General features: G+C 33.2%; 1 protein-coding gene across 1 annotated transcript; it reads left to right on the top strand.

The window, feature by feature from the left end:
• Positions 1 to 908: 908 nt before the first annotated feature.
• Positions 909 to 5583, top strand: LOC132629039 (GTP-binding protein YPTM2-like). Its single transcript, XM_060344785.1, has 2 exons — positions 909 to 978; positions 5294 to 5583. Exons 1-2 carry the CDS (start codon positions 909 to 911, stop codon positions 5581 to 5583), a joined length of 360 nt encoding a protein of 119 aa, XP_060200768.1.
• Positions 5584 to 22934: the final 17351 nt, after the last annotated feature.

Raw genomic sequence — 22934 nt, 5'->3', positions numbered from 1 at the left:
AGCCCGTTTTTAAGATTTACTTAAATTTTGGTTTATTGCTTGAGTTTACTCTATTTTTTTTTATGTATACACTTTTCTTGTATCATGTATCATATAAGTTTGTAGTGTATTTGATACGAAGGGAAATATTTTTCACGAAAAATGTTTTGCTTGAAAATATTTACCATGGAAAATGTTTTCCTCAAAAGTATTTTTGAAAAATCCGCGAAAAATGTATTTCTAGAAAATATTTTCCACGAAAATGTTTTTCTAGAAAATAGACCCTTCAAAAAAAAAAATTGGGTCAAGTTGGGCGGGTCATGACCCAACCCATTTTTAGCCCATTTCAGCCCAAGTAAATTTTGGGTCAATGTTAGTCCAACCCATTTATCACCTCAGCTCATTTTGATTGGGCCAATTTCAGCCCAACCCGCTCATTTGACACCCCCATGTGTATCTTGTATATACGTCATTGTATGTCACGTATATCTTTGGACATACAGTGATATACGTAAGACATACCAGTGATACATATGTGTGTGTCAATTTATATCATGGCTTAATACACATCCCCTTAAATTTGCCAGCAAATTCCATGTAGACACTCGAGCTAAGGTTTGTTCCAATTGAGCAGTTGAACACATAAGAAAATGTTCCTATAGACAATTTTAGTTAGAAAAAAAAAAAACAAAACAAAAAAACAACTTTTGTGTGTTCTCAAGCGTCCATTACTTAAATAAGTTGAACACTTAAAATATGTCACCTTATTTAATTATATGCATTTTCCTCAAAAAGCCGTAAAACCTCAAACCTTATTCCAATTGAGACTGATTTGTATATTTCTATCCTTTCCTTCTTCCTCCTTTTTGTTATTCATGCAATTTGTTTAGTTCCTTCTCCAGTGCTGGCTATTTTGACTTGGTTCTTCAATGGCTGTAAACCAGCATTGGTACTTCGAAATTGACGTAGAATCCATCGCCCCACAGATAGGAGTAATAGGTATGATGAGAAACAGGCAAGGCAACTTAAATTTGAGCAGATCTACAACAGAATGCTTATATAATGTCTTTTTCTTTGAGAAAGTAGCTTGAGTTTTAGTTTCGTTGCCTTCTGTTAGTCAGTTCGTACATCAATAGACACAATCCGACTGTAAAAGCATGTGAAATCGAGACTTTTTGCTTTATGTATCAATTTATTTGTACGTTTCATGAATTCTAACTTGAATAGAAAATAATTTAATTAGAGATATAAACAAGTGAACAACACATGCAAGTTTTGTTAAGCCGACAAGACTTGTAAATAATTTAACAAATCATGTTCTTCCGGTATAATTTGTGAACAATTGAACAACACAGACAAATCTTGCAATCCAGCAAGACTTGTGAACAATTTAACAAGATTGGTAGAATGAAGATAACACCAAGTTGTACAGTTTGGCAAGCTTGTGAATAACTGATAAATACATGCAAGCCTTGATGGATTGATAAGATTTGTAAACAATTTGACAAAGATCGGTAGAATGATGACGGCAAACTCGTGAACAATAGAATAGCACATGATAAGACTTGTGTGGATGAGGAGAGAAAATCGATTGCGAAATTTAAATAAGAAAAACTAGCAACTAGAAAAGACCATTCTAGTCTGTGAAGAACAGGCGTGAGATTAGAATAGTAACCTAGCTTAGCAATTTTGATTTTACTCTTATACCATTTAGGCTCTATCAAAAACTATCCTTATACTGTCTTCATCCATCCCACATAACTCATAGGCATTGTTTTAAAAAGTGGGGACACAACCGCACAAGACAGGACATTCTGCCTAACACTTTGATTGGATCGTTGTTACCCGTTGTATCCTATTGTATCGTTATTACAAATGCAATTTTTGTTTTGATCGTTACTTAAAATGAATTGTATGGTATTGTTAAATCCGTTGCGACAAAGTTACAAGAGAGATCCTATGGAGATGTTTGGAGGCTAAAAGTGTACCTGTGGCGTACACTAGAGTGATCAAGGACATGTATGAGGGAGCCAAAACCAGGGTAAGGACAGTAGGAGGGGACTCAGAGCACTTCCCAGTTGGGATGGGGTTGCATCAAGGATCATCTCTTAGTCCGTTTTTATTTGTCTTGGTGATGGATGGATTGACGGGACAAATTCAAGGTGAGGTGCCATGGTGTATGCTTTTCGCAGATGACATAGTCCTGATCGACGAGACTCGTAGTGGAGTTAACGCTAAGCTGGAGGGTTGGAGACATACCTTGGAGTCTAAAGGGTTTAAGCTGAGTAGGACCAAGACAGAGTACTTAGAGTGCAAGTTCAGTAAAGCACCTCAGGAGGTTGGCGTGGAAGTTAGGCTTGGTACCCAGGCCATCCAGAAGAAAAGTAGTTTCAAGTATCTTGGGTCTATCATGCAAGGCAACAGAGAGATTGACGAGGATGTCACACATCGTATTAGGGCAGGGTGGATGAAATGGAGGCTCGCTTCCGGAGTGCTATGTGACAAGAAGGTTCCACCGCAACTTAAGGGCAAGTTCTACAAAGTGGTGGTTAGACCGACTATGTTGTATGGGGCGGAGTGTTGGCCAGTTAAGATCTCTCACGCTCAAAAGATGAAAGTTGCCGAGATGAGAATGTTGAGATGGATGTGTGAACACACTAGGAGAGACAGGATTAGGAATGAGGCTATTCGGGATAAGGTGGAAGTGGCCTCGGTGGAAGAGAAGATACGGGAAGCGAGACTGAGATGGTTTGGGCATGTGAAGAGGAGAGGTATGGATGCCCCAGTGCGGAGGTGTGAGAGGTTCGCCATGGATGGTTTTAGAAGAGGTAGGGGTAGGCCGAAGAAATATTGGGGAGAGGTGATTAGACAAGACATGGCGCAGTTACAGCTTAGCGAGGATATGACCTTAGATAGGAGGGTTTGGAGAACCCACATTAGGGTAGAAGGCTAGTAGATAGTCTCGTTATCCTTCATTATTAGTAGGCGCATTATCTCAGTAGAATTTCTTGTGCTTTGATTTCTGCTATTATCTGTTATTTCCTGTATTTTGATTATTCTATCTTATATGTGTTGCTTTCGTTATTTGCATTTTCATATCGCTTTGAATTTCTTAGCCTATCTGACCTCTTTTTATGATTTTCATTGAGCCGAGGGTCTTCGGAAACAACCGTCCTACCTTGGTAGGAGTAAGGTCTGCGTACACTCTACCCTCCCCAGACCCCACGTTGTGGGATTTCATTGGGTTGTTGTTGTTGTTGTTAAATCCGTTGTTACATAATAACGAAAAGCCTCATTTTATGTAACAATCGATTTGTTGTTATCCCATCGTTACCTATTTTCCCGTTCCAATTATGTCCTTACTTAATTTTTCATAATCCTATTTCATCATTTACCTTGTAAGTATTATTTAACTCCATTCTAGATTTTTCTTTTAGTTTGTTCGTTACTCTTTTTTTTTTGGCTAAATTTCTTGTTCGTTACTACTACTCAGTTATTTGCTAAATTTCTTGTTCTTACTACCAAGTTATTTGCTAAAATTCTTGTTAATTCTTACTACTACTCTGTTATTGCATGTTCGTTAGACATTAATTTTTGGAAAATTTACATGCCATAATTATTTCTAAGAGCTATTTATGGATTATAACTACCTTTTGCAATAATTACAATTCGTAGCTACATTTTACATTTCGTAGCTACTATACATGAGGCACGTTGTAGCTGGAGTGGTTTCCTGGGCATGTGCTTTGTCCTTGCGCGCCCAAGTTCGAATCCTGCTGGCCACATTCTTTTTCTGAGAAATTACAATTTCGGCTGTATTTTCATGTATTTCTTTGTATTTATATACTAATAATCCTTTTGTTTTGGTTGTATTTAAATGTGTTGTATTAACAAAATTGGTTGCACCACATTCAGGTCATATGTATTTGATGTATTGAGGTGTATTTCGAATAGCAACCTAACATTTCGCTATATTGGAATGTATTTCAGTATATTTGGTTAGATATATATCAAATGTATTTAGTGTATTCAGCTGTATTTTGGATAGCAACCTTACAGCTGTATTTTTATTTAAAAACATGAAAATTCACGGAAATACAGCTGATATTGCAAAGGTAGCTACGGTTTGTAAATTGCAAAGTTATAGCTATATATTGTTAGGAGCTTATAAAAGGTAGTTGTTTATGTAAGTTGCCCTTAATTTTTACTATGCATCAATATATTGTTGTCCTTATTAGAATCATGTATTTTTTTTTTGTTAATGAACTTTACATGAAAACACTATTATAAAGAATTTCACTCTTTGTGTGTGCTGATGATTGAGGCAGTAATTTTTGCAAGATTTTTAATTTTTTAGCGAAGTGTAAAAAATATATTTATAAGGATTTAACATGATAATGCATAATTTGTGACAAAATATCAGAAAGAAGCCTCCTTAAATTACTTACACTAGTTTTAGGACATTTTAGTAGACTTATCAGTTATAATACAGTACGATACAGTCAATTCAAACAAAAAATGTTATTAAACAACAACAAATGATACAGTATATCCAAATATTGTATCTACAAAATAGTACAGTACAATACGATACATTATGAAACGACGGGTAACAACAATCTAAACAGAGTGTAAGCTAGCACAAGGGAGGTGTATCATGTAAGCCCCGAGAATGGAACATGAACATTAGAGGTGTTCATGGTCCGGTTTGACTCGGTTTTTGGTTAAAACCAAACCAAACCAATCAAGGTGGTTTTTTTTAATATTCAGACCAAACCAAACCATTATAGTATAAATTCTATCGGTTTCGGTTTTATCGGTTTTGTCGGTTTTATCGGTTTGGTTTGGTTTTTCCGGGTTGTAATAATATATTTTATAATGCAAAAAAATTGACAAACTTATTTACAAACTTGCACTTTTGAGTAGTTGTAGTTTCCATCTGAAAAAAAGTATCCAAAAATCTAAATAAATAGAGAAATTCAAAATCATTAGATAAAAACTAAATCAACAGAAAAAATCTAAATCAGTGGAGAAAATCTAAAATAACAGAGAAATAAAATAAAAAACACATACAAGATGAAAGACTAGAGAAGCAATTCATTCAAGTAAAACTTCAAAGATACAAAAATAATTACACAAACAAAGAGTAGGGAACATACAAAAAGTAACCAAAAAATAAAAGGGAAGAAAAAGTTACAGACTTACAGGGATTAAAGCTTCTTGTACTATCGCGGTGCACACGGAATAATTGTGGTTTATGATGTAACCGACCAAGAGAGCTTCAACAATGTCAAGCAATGGTTGAGTGAAATAGACCGATATGCAAGTGATAATGTGAACAAACTTCTTGTTGGAAATAAGTGTGATCTCACAGCACAGAAGGTAGTTTCCACAGAGACAGCTCAGGCTTTTGCTGATGAAATTGGCATACCTTTCATGGAAACAAGTGCAAAAAGTGCCACTAATGTAGAACAGGCTTTCATGGCTATGGCTGCTTCAATCAAGAACAGAATGACAAGTCAACCTGCAAGAGCGGTTGTTGTTCATCTTGAAAGGACGAAGCTCTGTTGCCTTAATGATGATTCTGATGTGGAGCTGTGGTGAAGCTGGCACGCAACAACACAAAGTACCACTTAACAAGCCTAGCCACAACAGACAAGAATGGACATCATGAAAAAGAGAAAAAAGGAACAAAAGATAGTGCATGGTGCACTCACAAAACATAACTTCATGGAGAGTTTATTTATGTTAACTATTCAGTAAGAGATTTTTATTTTACTTTAATTGTAAATGGGCTTGGGGAACATGGGCTAGACTTTTCTCTTGGAATGATCCTAAATTATGAAGAAGTTAAAAAATAGATAAAGTTTAATTAACATATATAAATATTAACATATATAAATATATATAATATTTTAAATATGTACATATTTATCGGTTCGGTTCGGTTTAGTTCGGTTTGTTTTATGAGTAACACCAAACCAAACCAAATGTTATCGGTTTTTAAAAATCTAAAACCAAACCAAACCAAACCGAGCCGGTTTTCGGTTTATTAAATCGGTTTGACTTGGTTTATCGGTTCGGATCGGTTTTTCGGTCTCGTTTGAACACCCCTAATGAACATAATAAGTTTTATTTTACCAACTTAAAATTTATATGACTGGATAGAAAAAATAATGAAAACCACATTAGAACGATTTAATTAAACGTTAAAAGAGTTATTATAAGTATATAAACATGCTATATCACTAAAAAAAAAGTATAATTTGCGGAGGTTGAAAGTTGTAATTCGGGAGGATTTTAGCCTCTTTTAATTGCTTGAGAAGGCTAAAAACCCCGCGAATTGCAACTTTTAACATCCGCAAATTACCCATTTTTTTGGGTAATAATCCACACCTATTCGGCCATTCCTTTACCCACGTTACTTCCCATTCAATATCATCTTTTATACTGATTTGTTTCAACTGCCCTTTGTTTTTCAACATATTAAAGAATTCCTTTGCCTCTATGGCTTTACGCTTCCTTTTCCTTTGCATTACTGAGATAGCAATATAGACTTTCTTCCTCTTTATTTATTCTAATTATCATTGATTTACGTTTTGATTTTTTCCTAGTCTGGCTTCTGTTTATGGATATAACTAGTGAACGTGACCGCGCAAAGCGCTGCCATTAAAAGACACAAATAATTTATTAAATATTATGTTGATAGAAGAGGTGTATACATATGTGTCTCTGTGTGTGAATATAAATGTGTGTGTGAATATGTCATCACAAATTTCATACTTTCTCTATTATATTTAATATGTCCTTTTTCTTCCTATATTATGTTCTTCTATCTTTTTTCACTCTCTTATTATCCCTTCAATTTATCTTGTTCGATTTTGTTTTGATAGTTACTACAGAAAGGTTTTATAAATAATTTTTTTTGAAATAATAAGAGAGAACAGTCAAAATTATGTATCCCTCCGTTCTATTTTTATAATTTATATTAAGGTGTTACTATTTGGAGAGTCAAATAATATTTTTTATCTTTAATAATTTTAAATGTTTTAAATAATTATATGTTGACTTGAGTACTTTTCGTGTAATTTGCAAAATGTCAATTTTTTTTTTTTTTTAAAAAAAAATCTATACGCGAATTCATATAAAAAATCCAGTGTTTTGACCATCGTACTCCAAATTTATAATACTTTTTACCTTCATTCTTGGAAATTCTAAGCACCTCCAAAAGCCTACTACTTTCTGAGCCTCTCTTTAAATACTCCCTGCATGCATGTATAAAGTTTATTAAAATCCTTCCATATTATGTTGCCAAAAATCTATACTGATTGCAATCATGCATCATCAAAAGGAACCAACAAATCTTGAGACCCAGTCTTTCCAACGTGAATGGTATGAATTATTTTTTTCCGTTGAGTTTCTTTGTCCTTGTGTCGGAATAAAGAATTAAAGAAAGACGTCTTTATGTCTTGGGAAGAGTAGATCAACAAAAACTTCAACATATAACACTATGCAAATAAGATAATGACAGATGTAGTTAGCAGAACTATAACATACCACGTGAATGGTATGAATTAACTTTTTCCCTTGAATTTCTTTGCCCTTGTGTCGTAATAAAAAATTAAAGAAAGGCAACTTTGAGCCCCGAAAAAACAGTAGATCAACAAAACCTTCATTATAACACTATGCAAATAAAAAAAATGACAGATATAGTTAGCAGAACTGTCACATACAGGAGATCTTTCTTGATTCTTGTAAACTAATAATCATTCATGCAATAAAATGACTCAAAACAAAAACTACTCTAATTTTTTCATTTACAAAAACACATTAAAAAAGAAGGGTATCACTTTTAATTTTACTAAAACAACATTGTTGTACAAAGAAGGTTGCAACTATAAAGGGCATATTAACAGCACAAACATGCTTTCCAGCTTAAGTACTCTATTTACAACTGAAGTAAAAGTAAGAATTGGCAATAGAAAAGAAGTATAGAACTAAGGGGGATAAACTTTAAAAAGTTGAAAGAGGAAAAAGGAAAAAAGAGGAACACGACTGTGCTGTCCATGGGACGTTGAGGTTGAGAGAGAGAGAGAGAGGGTCATATATTGATGCCAAAGCATACGTTACCCCAACAGACACAAATGAAAAGTCATGACTCTAAATGTTGAAAGAAGAGGAATAGATGAGGTGTAATTAAGAGATTAATAATGGAGCACACAGGTGAATGTTGATACCTACACTACAGCATGTCCTGGGAAAATCAATAGAATTTATAGTAATTGAGAATTCAACCTGGCCATCATGTCCATTCGGCCGTTTCATTTTGTTGTTGTTTTCTATCAATATTGCTTGGAATACAAAGAGGTAAGTAACTGAAAAATTAAACTAATTAACATAGCACAAATTAAAATATTAAAGAGAGTTAAATGAGTGACTTTGAGTTTTTTTTTTTAATATACCAAAAAAAAGCCAAAAATGCCAAAAAGAGGAGAAAAAAGATAAATGTGTTTCTAGGTCATAGAGAGGTGTCACATCACCTTGTCTATGCCTAGCTTTAGATTATATATAGATTCTGCATCTTTTTAAATTTTCTCTGGTGTGCATGTATGATATCAGTTAATTATTTACTTTTTCTCTTCAATTTGTTTTTTAATAGGAATGATAAGAGAGCAACTAACCGACAAAAAGAAAGTGTTTTATGTTTCGTGATTTTGCAGGAGAATGACAATTCTGTCAAAGAGATTCAAGGAGAAAACTGATAATTTGACTGGCGTGGAGAGGAAAATAAGGTGGTAAAGCTTCTACTTTTTTTTTTTATTTGAAATTTTGCTACAAAGAAAAGACATATTGAATTAAGATAAAGCATAACTGACCGCTTCATTTGCCCGAAAATACGATTTAAACCATAAACCCTCAATCACTCTTTGGTTTCTGTTCATTAATACTCCCTCCTTCCTAATTTATGTCACACCTTTCAGGTTAATTTAATCAAGCTTTGAAGCTAAATTGAATTACATCAACTTAACATTTTTAAATTAAAATTTACACGTTAAAAACCATATGAAAAGTACTATAAGTTGCAACTTTTCTCATGTCAATGTGATGAAAATATATATTATAAAATATCGATCAAAATTTACATACTTTGAATCTCGAGAAACGAGAAGTGACACATAAATTGAGAAATAGGGAATCTGTTTTTTCTTATTTTCGATGTTTTTTTTTATCTAATATTTGTTCGTTAATTATGTGTTGGTGAAATTTTTTATAGATAATAAAAAAGAGAAATAATGATGGTTTCTCTACGGAACAAGGTGATACTAAAAAAATGATGATGAAGTTGATTCAAGGTATTATTCTGTCTCTTTTTAATAACTCTTTTTTGATTTAAGGTCCATTTGAATCTTTTTGTTCATTGATCTTAAAATCTCATGAAACAAATGTTTTTTAAGATGTAATAGATAATCTGTCTTCTTTATCTTAAGCTTGATCTGAATCTCAATATTAAGTGATAATACAAGATTAAAATTTTGTATGTGTAGGATTGGGATAAAATTCATTTAACTTCTTTGTTATTTTATTATTTGCTAGACTTTTTTGTGTATGAAAATTGACAGGGTAAATCGACGATAGTTGCCTCAATCTCAAGTTGCATCCTAAAAAATCAAATTTGCAAGGTAGTTATTTCCACATTATTTAATTGATTTTAGTTTTTTTTTTCTTGGATATTAGTCGTTGAAAAATAGGCGAATAAGCTGTTATGATGCTTATCCGTGTATTCTGTTTAGTTCAATAAAAAAAAAATATGCGTGACCATCTAATCATATAGCATATCTAATTTGTTTCCTTTGACAGTTTTGATGTTTTTCTTTTCTTTATCTCTTGGTTGTACTTTTTGACTTGGTTTAAGTTCTTCAAGGTGCAATTTGATACTAATGCGGTCAATAATGAAAATATTTCAAATTTATTTATTCGATCCGTGATTCGAATCAATAAATTCAACTACACGTTGTTTTGCAGTATTACTTCTCTTATTTTAACATTTTTCTTCAAATTTATATTAATAATTCGTTGCATGTGGTACCTGATGTCTAAACTGATAATTGTTGTTGCGCATTTCATTTTAAGGCATGTAAGAACACTAAATAATACTCCTTTGGCTTCTCCGGCAATAAGCTTTATGTACTATTTACATTTTCTTTTATCTTAGAAAAAATGCATGCCGTGTAATTGAAGTTATATACACAAGAATATATCAAGTAAAAATATTATATAACACATTAAAAAATTTGATGAATGAATAATACTTCTAAATCATTCATTAGAGGTACCTAATGAAATATTATCAACATTTTAATTTTTTTACAAGAATTTGCTTTTTGTTATTTTTAATTCTTAATATTAGAAAAAAGTAAGTCGCAAAATTCAATGAGGTCATCTTTGCGCGGACAGATTTCCTAGTTACATAATAAAACTGCACTGTTGTGTACTACTAAGAAGTAAGAAGTACACAAAAAATAACTGTACACAAAAAATAACTCATAGTAAGGAATTTAAATCTAAAACTAATAGCTTTTGAAGAGAATTATTTGAAGATCGTTATTCTTATTATACACTTAACTATTAAATAAATAGCTCTCCATATATATAATGTATGAACGAAATGACCTAAATAGAATTGGAAGAGGAAACACTTCCCCAAGAAAACAAATAGAAAATTGAAATTTGAAATTTGAGAACAGGTTAAGACATGAAGATTTATCTGTTTCATGCGAAAGGTTCTGACTAAACTCGTCCTAAAGTATTGTGTTGTGAGCCAAAGAATATATGATCTCTTTGACTCTCAATCTCAATTTTCTAATTGATGAAGACCACATGCATGTATGCAAATTCACAGATTATTAAAGAAATTTGTGGACCAACCAGGCTAATTAATTAATTATACATAGTTTGTATATAATTTTTTTTTTTAATACCATGGCTCGGTCATAAACTCAACAGTTGCAATGGTTCGGTTAAACCCTCAAAAGTTGCATCAATTCATTAAATTCCTCTTAATTATAAGATCCAATTCTTTCTATTCCAGTGCACGCTTGCACGGTCCACGCTTAAATTTTCAATTAGATATGATTGTTTAAGTTCATCTCTTTGTGTATCATGGTGCGCTCACAAGGACAGAAACCATGTTTTGTGTACGGTAACTATATATAATTCGTATTTTTATATCTAATTATTACTATTAATCTCTTTTCCAAAAAACCCTCTCTGTTTCTTTGCTTTGGCGTTACCTCTTCTTCTTCCATTGTAAACTTCTCCAGGCATAACAGCTGCTATTCAAATTTCGAAGGTGTGATCTCTTAGTATTTTATAATAATGTATCTATTTAAAATATTAAATAAAACCGATTCAATTGTCTTCCATCGGAGGTTGGTTTTTTTAAAGAGACGTTGCTACCTTTACATGAAGAGGCATATCTATAAAATGGCTTGAACACCTTGCTGCTCCTTTTATCTTCTATTCCATCTTCCAAAAATTATTTCTTTCTATTAGGTTGAATCCTTGTGGTACAAAACATCAAAAGTTACTTGTATAGCAATTTCTCACCGTACGTTACTATACGTATAGTATATTTTTTGTAACGTGGTCAGCTATTTGTGTTCCTTACTATAAATAGTAGATGTGCATCTCTTTGATCCATTGTTCTCTTCAACATTAAGCTCATGGAGTTGTATATAGAGTTTGATAGGAACTAAGGTTGAATGGCTATATTCTTGAAGCATTCAAATACAGTAGTACAATTTACTATTCTAAACATAATTTTCGCCTTTTCGGGAAATGCTTTAATTTGTCTATATTCTTTCAATAATATTTTCTCCATCATTACGGTCCTTTAAATTATTTTTCAATATTCTATAACAAATCATATTCGGTCTCCCTCTGATCAAAGGGAATAATCTATCAAGCAGAAGGGATCGTTCATGTGTCGTGGGTTCAACCAAGAGTTTTTTAGTAATACTCATCATATCAATTATCAAGTCATTGTGTGATCGGCTAGACGATTGATTGGATAAAATTCACCATATTTCGTATCCGTGAAAGTTGAAACTCTTGATATAGTTTCTTAGTAATCATTAGTTTCAAATACAACAATTAAATATTTTGAAGAAAAGTAATAATATGGGGTCCATATTTTTTGCTTGCAATAATTTCATTTGCTCTCACTAATGGGTTAATATGCATGTGGTAATGAATCCAATATTATTGACTTGATGGGGATACTTTGGGAATTACATGAATATTGTTTGATTTTTTAATATATGGGGTGCACGTTTTTTTTTTTTTGACGTTGCCTTTTTTTTAATATGGGATCCACTTTTTTTTTTCATGAGTTTGGAGGGGGGGGGGGGGGGGGTCCACCCTTTTTTTTTTTTTAAAGAGTGACTGACGACGAAACATGGGTAAACCGATACTTCTATATAGCCGAAAAATAGAAATATAATAAAGTATTTCTATCTACCTTTTAGAAGAGTTGATAATATAAAATATAAAACGTCATTTTTTTTACCCTTAAATAAAAAAGTGGGTGGGACCGCAAAGGATTTTTTTGCCCTTAAATGAAAATGTAGGACTGAACACGGACGACGATCTTGCCTCTATAAACCGAATCTTCTATATAGTAGTAATAGTAAAGTAATACATATAATTTTTTTTTATCAAATTTTGATTTGGATAATTCTAATTCAAATTATTATATTAATTTTACATGTCTGAAATGAAACAAAGTAGAAATTTGATTTTCTATTTAAATGAAGAACTTCCATTTTTTAAAATTTAGTAAATATTTTTTGTTTAACTCATTTTACTTGTCATGTTATTTTTTACACGATTTTTTAAGGAAACGTTAATTAGAATTATAATTTCATTAATTTACGTTATTAATTATTTGATCTCCATTTAATATTATTTTTTCTTTTATGACATTTAATCTCTTTTCACGTTTATTAGAGTAAGGGAAAAATGAAAAAGTAACTAAATTCTATGTTATTTTAATATATAAGTATTTTAAGCATGTTGCTGTACAATAATTTCATTTGCTCACACTAATGGGTTGGTACGCATGTGGCAATGAATTCATCATTATTGATTTAATTGTTTGATTTTCTAAGGACTTTTTTTTTAACATTATTTATTTTTTTAATATGGGATTCACTTTTGTTTTTTTTTTAATGTTGCCTGATTTTGTTAATATGAGGTCCACTTTTTTTTTCCCCGTGAGTTTGGATGTGGTGGGTTCTACTTTTTTTTTCTTCGCTTTTTTTTTTAATACTGGTTGGTGTTTAATATGAGTCCATGAAGAACTTCTATTTTTTAATAAATATTTTTTGTTTAATTCATTTTACTTGTCATGTTATTGTTTACACGATTTTTTAAGAAAACGTCAATTAAAATTATAATTTCACTAATTTGCCTTATTAATTATTTGATCTCCATTTAATAGTATTTTTTCTTTTATGACATTAATCTCTTTTCACATTTATTAGAGTAAGGAAAAAATGAAAAAGTAATTAAAATCTATCTTATTTTAATATATAAGTATTTTAAGTATGTTGTTGTACAATAATTTCATTGGCTCCCACTAATGGGTTGATACGCATGTGGCAATGAATCCATCATTATTTATTTAATTATTTGATTTTATAAGCACTTTTTTTAACATTATTTGTTTTTTTTAATATGGGATTCACTTCTTTTTTTTTAATATTGCTTGATTTTGTTAATATGGGGTCCACTCTTTTTTCCCGTGAATTTGGATGTGGTGGGTTCCACTTTTTTTTTTTTTAATACTGGTTGGTGTTTAATATGGAGCCCAAAATTTTATTTTATATTTTAATACTGGTTGGTGTTTAATATGGGTCCATGAAGAACTTCTATTTTTTAATTTTTAGTAAATATTTTTTGTTTAACTCATTTTACTTGTCATGTTGTTTTTTACACGATTTTTTAAGGAAACGTTAATTAGAATTATAATTTCACTAATTTACCTTATTAATTATTTGATCTCCATTTAATAATATTTTTTCTTTTATGACATTAATCTCTTTTCACATTTATTAGAGTAAGGAAAAAAAATGAAAAAGTAATTAAATTCTATCTTATTTTAATATATAAGTATTTTAAATATATTATTGTACAATAATTTCATTTGCCCCCACTAATGGGTTGATACGCATGTGGCAATGAATCCATCATTATTGATTTAATTGTTTGATTTTCTAAGCACTTTTTTTTTTCAACATTGTTTGTTTTTTAATATGGGATTCACCTTTTTTTTTTTTTTTAATATTGCTTGATTTTGTTAATATGGGGTCCACTTTTTTTTTCCGTGAGTTTTTTTTTTTTTTTTCCGTGAGTTTGGATGTGGTGGGTTCAACTTTTTTTCTTCTCTTCTCTTTTTTTTTTTTTTTTTTTAATACTGGTTGGTGTTTAATATGGAGGCCAATTTTTATTTTTTTAAAATATTAATTGTTGTTTTGTAATATATATGGGGCCCATAATTTTTTTTTTTTTTAACTTGGAATGACAACCAAAAGGAGCCGGTTGACAAGTGAGGGATGGCTCAGTGGTTAAGCACCTCCACCCACGACCGGTAGGTCCTGGGTTCGAGTCACACTGGAGGGGAAGTGTGGAAACACTATAAATCCTCCTAAAATGGGAGGGGAAAAAAAAAAAAAAAAAAAAAAAAAAAAAAAAAAAGGAGCCGGTTGGATGACGAAAAAGGTGCCCAACCGGCTCTTCTAAATAGTTAGAATTTGCACCCCCCCTGTATAAGCGTATCTCCAAGAAAACTTGGGGACTTGAAGGTGTATATAAGCGCATACTCTGACCATATTGCAGTTCCACCTATCATTGACATAACTAATCCTCAATGCCCTCAACCTGAGTCTGTTCTACAGAGGAGGATGGTGAAGAAGGGCAACAAGGCTGTTGCACAGGTGCTGGTGAAGTGGATGGGATTTTCAGCAGATCATGCCACTTGGGAGTTTGCTAATGTTCTTTTCACAAGGTTCCCTCAGTTTGATCCTTGAGGTCAAGGATCTTTTGCAGATGGGAGTACTGATACATATATTTCCAATTAGTACTTGAATTAGAAGTTAATGACAAGTCAGCAATAGTTAGTTAGAGTTAATGACAAGTCAGCAATTGTTAGTTAGAGTTAGTTGTCCAACGTGGCAATTTTGTTAGCAATTCTATTAGGCAGTTAATAGAAATAACAGTTGCCATCATTGACAACTGTAATAAGCCAACTGATATAAGACTGTATAGGATTCATTTGATACTCATATATGAAAATATATAGTACTCTTACACTACTCTTCTTCTTCAATCATCTCAATCCCCCATTTCCCTCTAACTGTCAAGCTCGAGTTTCTTCCATTGAAGCTCATCTACAATTACTTGAAGTCAAGCTCGAGTTTCTTCCATTGAAGCTCATCTACAGTTACTTGAATTCTCGATTAGTTCTTAATCCTGCAATTCAGTTATCACTAAATTTTCTATAACATAGCAGTTTGCCTAACTCATTTGGGCAAGAACTATAAATCTCAAGCTATATATGCTGATGATGTTCGCTCTTAGTACTCCCCCATCCCAATTTATGTAGCACCCTTTTTTTTTTGGTCTGTCACAAAAATAATTTTACATTTTTATATTTAAAAATAAAATAACTTCAAAATATCTATTTTATTTATGACCACACAAACATGCGAGACTTGTATTCCTTTCTCTTTCTAAACTCTGTGCCTATAGTCAGCCACATAATTGGGACCAAGAGAGTATTTCTTTTTTACTATTGACTATTAATGGTGCTTTTGGAAATAGTCTCCCTATCTTCTAAGGTGGGGTTAAGGTCTGCGTATACTTTACCCTCCCCAGACCTCACGTTGTGGGATCCAACTGGGTATGTTGTTGTTGTTGTTGTTAATGGTGCTTTGCTCAGTAGGTCTTTAGATGGATTTTATGCTGAAAATGCAAAACTTTTGAATTCTCCTGTGCTCAAGGTTGACATGGACTGGAACTCTGTAAAAGATTTGATCTTTTGAAATTTTGAGTTTGAGATAGAATCTCCTGTCTAATTAAATGAGCTTAATTATATTTGTCTTGAAGATACTATAACATTTGAGATAGAATCTCCGGTCTCTTCTATGAAAAAATAAGCAAAGATTTTGAGAATTATATTTGTCTTGAAGATACTATTACATTTAATTAGTCATGTGAAGCCAATCTAGAATTTTTAGAGCTTAGTTAAAAAATGTGACCTTGCTTATATCTTGAGTTGAATTATGTTGTTCTTCTGTTGATAAGACGAAGTTTGATTTGCACTCCTCTTGAGTGCCATTTCTAACAAATTTCCCTATTTACCTTATCCCGAAAGGGAAAATGAAAAAAGGGAAAAGTGAAGAAACAAGAGTAACCACTAGGTTCTTGTATTGTTTTCTTGGCTCTCAGTAGGTGCTTCTAGTTTTTTAAGCTATGAATTTTTTTTCTAATTCTAACTCTAATTTCAAAAAACAATTCTAATTCTATATGTGAACCTTAAATAGGTGTGCAAAACATGTTGGTGTTTGTTCTTTGTAGCTACAAACGCTTTTTATATGGCCAAATCCTGATGCACAAATTATTATGCATGAACTAAATGTGCACGGAAAAATTGAAGTACGATAGTGTTTTTTGTTTTGCTTGTTTGCATCTTTACAGATTATTTTGAGGTCAATCTTTTCATGTCACTGCTTTTCTTCCAAAGGATCATTTGCTTTGTTTTTTTTGGTTCATTTTGCCATTTTAGAAGTATTCCTTCCTGAAAATATCTTTTACTTTTCCTGAAATTGCTGGTTTTGTTGATATGGCTAGATAACTATAGCAGGTAAACATATCCATGTTTAACAAAGGTAAGCGTTCTCACATTGTCCATGTTCAACTGGCTTTTTTCCAGAATCACTGCAAAAAACAAGTAATTTATGGAGGTTGAAAGTGCTATTTGCTGCTTCAACCTTCGCAAATTACCCCCCTCCCCCCCCCCCCCCCCCCTCCTTTTTTTGTAGTGAATGGACAGACAGCAACTCGAGGATGAGCTCACAACCGGGGTTCTAAAGAAGACACATGAAGCAGCGTAATAAATATTAAAGAGGGGACACAAGAGAGGGGACACGAGATTCCTTTTCTCAAATTATCTGCTTGGACTATTATCTCATTGAACTCATTATCATGTTGTGACACAAAGTTGCCTTATGAACTTCACCATTTTAATTCCTTAGTTTGTTTCTCCGCATCTCTTTTCTGTGTTTCTCTAATTATTCACTTATGCTTATCAGTTTCTCTTTTCTGTACTGCTTTCTAGGTGTATTTATTGTTCACTTAGGCTACTAGTCCTCAAACTTGAGTCTCAATGAAAGAGAAACCCAGCCAGCAGGACAAGGCTGCATCAGAAAGCTCAGCTTTGAAGACTGCAGGGCCTGAGGGAAAGATAACAGTATCTGTTTCCTGTATTTTTCTTGTTTGAGGAATTCTCTATTGTGTTCCCTTTTAGATGAGAGTTATCATTAGTATGAATTTGCATAAATCAGGGCAAAGCCTAAAGATAATATGCAGTTGTAGTTTGTCGAATTTTATTGGTGGGACTTCTCTATGTCTACAGAGAAGAGATGATGGAAAGAAACAAGACAGAACCAACCAACACCTTGTTAAGAAGAAAGCAAATAGTGTGGTGGATGGTTGATGACAGTTGAGGCTAGAAATAATAGCAATGGCAGGTGAAGTTGGTGGTGGAAGAAGCATTGAATAACAGAAAAACCAAAGAGACCGGCTATTTGAAGAATGCACGCTCTAAGAAGCAAAACCGGAGGAGACTTTGTACCTCTTTTGCTTCGACTAGCATATGTTCTCGGCACTTCTCTTTTGCTGCTTGTGGATTTTTGATTGGTTGATAGTTTTCTTACATTATCGTCTTCTCTATTGTGGTACCGTAGATATCGACATGATACTGATGTTACTCCTCCATCAGAAATTACATACAAAATATAAATACCGATAGTTCTGATTTCAATCTAAATTTACAATGTTAGAAATTGAAATCTCAGGCTTGATACTTTCATGTTGTTTTGCATTTCCAGATGCTGTTCGAGTCAAACCAGTGCATTTGATACTTTATCAAGGTATATTAGTTTTATTACTCATTTAGATGTTAACACAGGTATTTGGAGTTGACATTTCATTATAACACTTATGCTTCAGATATACAGGATTATGGAAGGTGCTAGCAACTCTGTACAGCATCAGGGAGAACCCTCTGTTTCTTTTGATATAAGTAGCATTATCTTTCAGTCCTCTTCTTCAAATCCAGGTGTCGGATGCCTGTAAGGCTTTGATTTAATTGCCATGTCTTTGCTATTTTCTTCCTGTTAGTTCATGAAATTATGGAGGTCAAGGTCCACTTTCAATCATGATTTTCATTTGTAATAGTAGAAAAGTTGGTTATTAGTTTTATTTGTCTTCTTTTCCCTTCTTGAAGGTCATATACTTCTTTTAAATGTTTTTTCCAGAGAATAGATGTGAAAAAAAACTGATGTAAAGAGAAATCACATTCATGCTTTCCATTTCATCCTTTTGCGGAAGAAGAGCATGCTTAATTGTCTAATAATTGTTATTCGTTCCATCTTCTTTGGCACACCAAAGCAGCTATGGAGGACTAGCAGCCAAGTGCAGGAAATTGCTGTGCTGTAGGACTTTTAGCCTTTATCCCAAAGGTTAGTAGTTCTCAGATCATCATCACTCGCAAACCCCCCCCCCCCCCCCCCCCCTCCTTCCCCTTCTGCAAGTTTCTTCTTTCTGAACTAGTATATTTCAGCCTTTGTTTTACCCTTCATCTTTCAAAATCCTGGTATCTATTGGTTGTCTGATATCTGTTTCACTTCCAAACAAATTCAAGTTAGTGCTTTCTTAACCCAATTCTGTTGCTCTTCTTTTCTATTCCTTTTTTTAACTTACAATTTGCAATGATAATTTCATGTTGTGAGTCGTAACTTATCCTCTTTTGTTTCTTCATATTTTAGGTCTTTTATTAGTCATTTGTTGTTGAAATAATATTAGTAATGATTGTAAAGTCATATTATGGAAGATTATTAGATTATCTTAATGAATAATGAAAGTTAATTCACGGGGATCTAAGCAAGTCAATATCTTTGTTCTGGGCTGCAATAATTTGATCTTTGGCACAATTGAGTTTAGCTTGTGTCTGAAGCTAAACCTCCAGTCATCATGGTCCAAAAAATTCAAGGTTCTCTGAATTTTATGCATCTTAAATAGACTTTGATATTTTTAGCATGTGGAATCTATGGTAGTGGTGTCAAACTACTTTTTGTTTCTCTTTTCTTTCAGTCTATATGTAACAAACCAGAATTCTCAGCACAAATATATATAATCACTAATAGCCAAATTACAATTATAACACTCAAACTACTGAATTACAATTAGAAATACTGAAATCCAGTAACTTAGGGTAGAGATAAGAATAGGAGATGAGAAGTTAGACTCTGAGAAAAGGGATGAGAGGAACATACAGTTTCTTCATAACCATATGCATAACCTATTTTGCTCCAACTAGTTGTTATTTATCAACCCGAATCCCATACAAGGCTACTTAATTTAGTGTTGTGCTGCTTTACAAATACTGATCCAGGCCCATTCTTAACAATACCTCCAAGCATGCCCTTTGGGCCAATATCGTTCACAACACTATATGTGTGGTAAATGAAGTTTTTAATGTTGTCAAAGAAAGTGAAATGATTTTTTTGTAGCATTTATTCTGGAAGGGGAAACTACTGATAGAATTGAAATTCAAAATTCCACATGAAAATTATGAAACATCTTGTTTATCAACCCTACAGTAAAAGCTTTTTATCCTTTTCCAAAATTGAGAATTGCATATGCTAAATCCAAACCGTTGAATTCAAAATTTCCATGCATCCTGATGCAGTGTTTGGAAGAAATAGATTAGGTACTTGATCAACGATTAATTCATCTATCGGCGTTATTTCTCGAGAGTTGGCTCACTTTAATTGATCTGATTTCCAATACGTCTTTATGACTTCTTTCCAATACTTTCCAGATGCTTGAGTTAGTTTCCTGGTTCTTTTCGACCAACACATTTTTCCCTAGTTATACTAGTCCAGAAGTGCACTTAAGACTAGTGTTTATGCTATACAACCTTATTTGCTGTGTTTCTGATGCTTTTGTTTTACCCTCAGGTAGTACTTGAAGGTAACAATTAAATGAGAGGCCATGTTCTTCAATGGGAAATGATGCTAGCCTAAGAGGAGCTTGAAGACATTTTATTCCGCCATTTTTTTTTTTGTTTTCATGTGTATGCACAATAACTATGTAGTATGTACTACAAAAAATTTAAATAAAATTCACATATCATTTTGTTTGACAAATGCCTTTAATGGTGTATTTTCTAATGTTAATGGGTTGCTTTTTTGTGCAATACTGCTGGAAATATTGCTGCTTATTGCTTTTTCCAAAAAGTTTCGCTATGAAAGGAACTTTGGAATGAAAACTGGTAGCTTTTGTGGTGAGTAAGGTCGCCACTCTGAGTCTTTCTTGGCGACAGATCCCTAATAAAAGTACTTTCCTCTACGGCGATCCTCTTTGGACCACTTTTATGGGTTGCAACTAAGTTGCTACCAAAAAGGGACTTTTAGTGGCAACTCATTTCGGACCACTTCCTAGTTGTTTAGCTTAATTCTTTTCTTTATTTTGGTTCTTATTTTTGTGTCTAACGCAAATTTTGGCTATTAACACCAATAAAGAGGTGCAAACTCGGCAACTGATAGGATAGTGAGCCAACTATCAGCATTTTGACGTTGCTCTGCTTCGAACCCTCTATGCCTTTGGCACCTCACCCAACTCTATGAATCACTTTTGCTTCCTAATTTATTTATGACTAACTAATGGCGGTTTATTTATGACTATCTAATGGCGGTTTGAGGAGACTATGTTGATGGCTTTTCGGACTAACCAATCTGTTGCTTGTGGGTACAACTAGTAGGATTTAATTGGTTGATGATGGCTTGTTAATGTGGTCATATTTTGTTCCAAATAGGTTGAAGTAGAAAGTAAAATAGCTTGTCCAAGTTACCTAGCCCCTCTGTCCCTCGACATATTCAATATTTTTGGTTGACATATCTCGGTGTGATTGTAGACCAGGGTGATTTGATTTGCGCTTGCGAATAGATCTACCAGATGAAGATGCATGGTTGAAGTGATACATGATTTAAAGAGGGTTCAGAATTAGTTCAAAAGTTAGTTAATATGTTAGCTGGCAGTTCCATTAGTTAGTTAGGAATTGTCCAGGTCAGCAAAAGTTGTTAGAAGCAGTTAGTTGAATGAAGTCAAGTGGGAGTTGAAAGCTGTAGCTATTCCATTCACTCATTACATATAAGTCATTGTAACAAACACTTTAGATTCATCAATTGAAATACATACAAGTCTTTACTTTCTATCTCTACTTCCTATCTTCATCTCTCATCTTCCATAAAAACCATAACTGAATCATGTTGACAATCAATTTTGTCCCTCCTTTATTTCAATATATTTACTCGGGTTTCTAAATTTATTGACGAGCTAAATACTTTATTTTCACTATTTTTTATTTTTTTATTGCTACTACTATTAATATCGCTACTTTTATTTTCAACATTACGAGCATTACTTTATGGTTCGTCATCGTTTCATTTTCGGGTTTGGACTCGTTAAATTAATTACAAGACAACACTTTGTTAAATCCTTATTTTTCTACATATTAATTATTAATTGTCTCATATAGCATATATTGTACTAGTTAAAAGCCCAAGAATAATTAAATTAGAGGAAGAAGGATCAACAATTTCAGTCAAATTAATGGCCCAAAATACAACATTCCTCAACATACCAGGCCACATTATTTCCCTACCCAAAACAATTCAGCCCACTACCCCTTTTACCCGATCTAGCCCGGTGACCCGACCCGGGTCAGTAAACAAAAGAACCCCCTAGGGTTCTTTCTCCTTCTTGAGCCGCCTCCCCTTGTTGACACTCAATTTTGTCCTTCCTTTATTTAATTTTATTTACTCAGGCTTCTAAATTTATTGACAAGCTAAATACTTTATTTTCGCTACTTTTATTTTCAACATTACGAGCATTACTTTATCACGAATTTTAAATGGTTCGTCATCATTTCATTTTGGGGTTTGGACTCGTTAAATTAATTACAAGACAACACTTTGCTAAATCCTTATTTTTTTCTACATATTAATTGTCTTCACATAGTATATATGGTACTAGTTATTAAATTAGAAGCCCAAAAAATAACTAAATTAAAGAAAGAAAAGGGCCAAATTCGGATTTCACCCAGCCCACACTTTAATTAATCAAACTAGCCCATTACCCATTCCTACCCGACCAGCCCAAATAATTCCCCTACCCGGTCCAGCCCAACACCTCACCCGACCCGGTCCAGCCCATCCCCTTATTCTTTTCTTTTACCCTAATCCCTAATCTCTCTCTTTCCCTTTCTCCACTTCAGCCGCCCCTCTCCTTCTCTCTTTCCCTTTCTCCACTTCACTCACACGCTCCCCTCCACTCATCTCTCTCTCTCCACGCTCTCTTCCACTTCCCCTTGTCCCCCCCACTCCTCTGTCTCCTCCATCCCTCTCTGTCCCCCTCTCCTATCTCTCATACGCTCCTCTCTCTCCTCATATTTTTCTATAAAAAGGGAGATTACTCAACGTTTTTAAGGGAGGAAAAAAGATTGGTTTTAGAGGAGAGGATTCAGTATTTTTGAGGGACATAGACCATCTTCCCAAACTTGATTTTCCTTTCCGGTGAACTTTATGTAACACCCCGCATCTTGGAACTGA

The sequence above is a fragment of the Lycium barbarum genome, chromosome 2, assembly GCF_019175385.1.
Source record: "Lycium barbarum isolate Lr01 chromosome 2, ASM1917538v2, whole genome shotgun sequence".
NCBI lineage: Eukaryota > Viridiplantae > Streptophyta > Magnoliopsida > Solanales > Solanaceae > Lycium > Lycium barbarum.
Note: the sequence above shows the minus strand (reverse complement) of the source record. Positions and strands in the feature narration are given on the sequence as shown.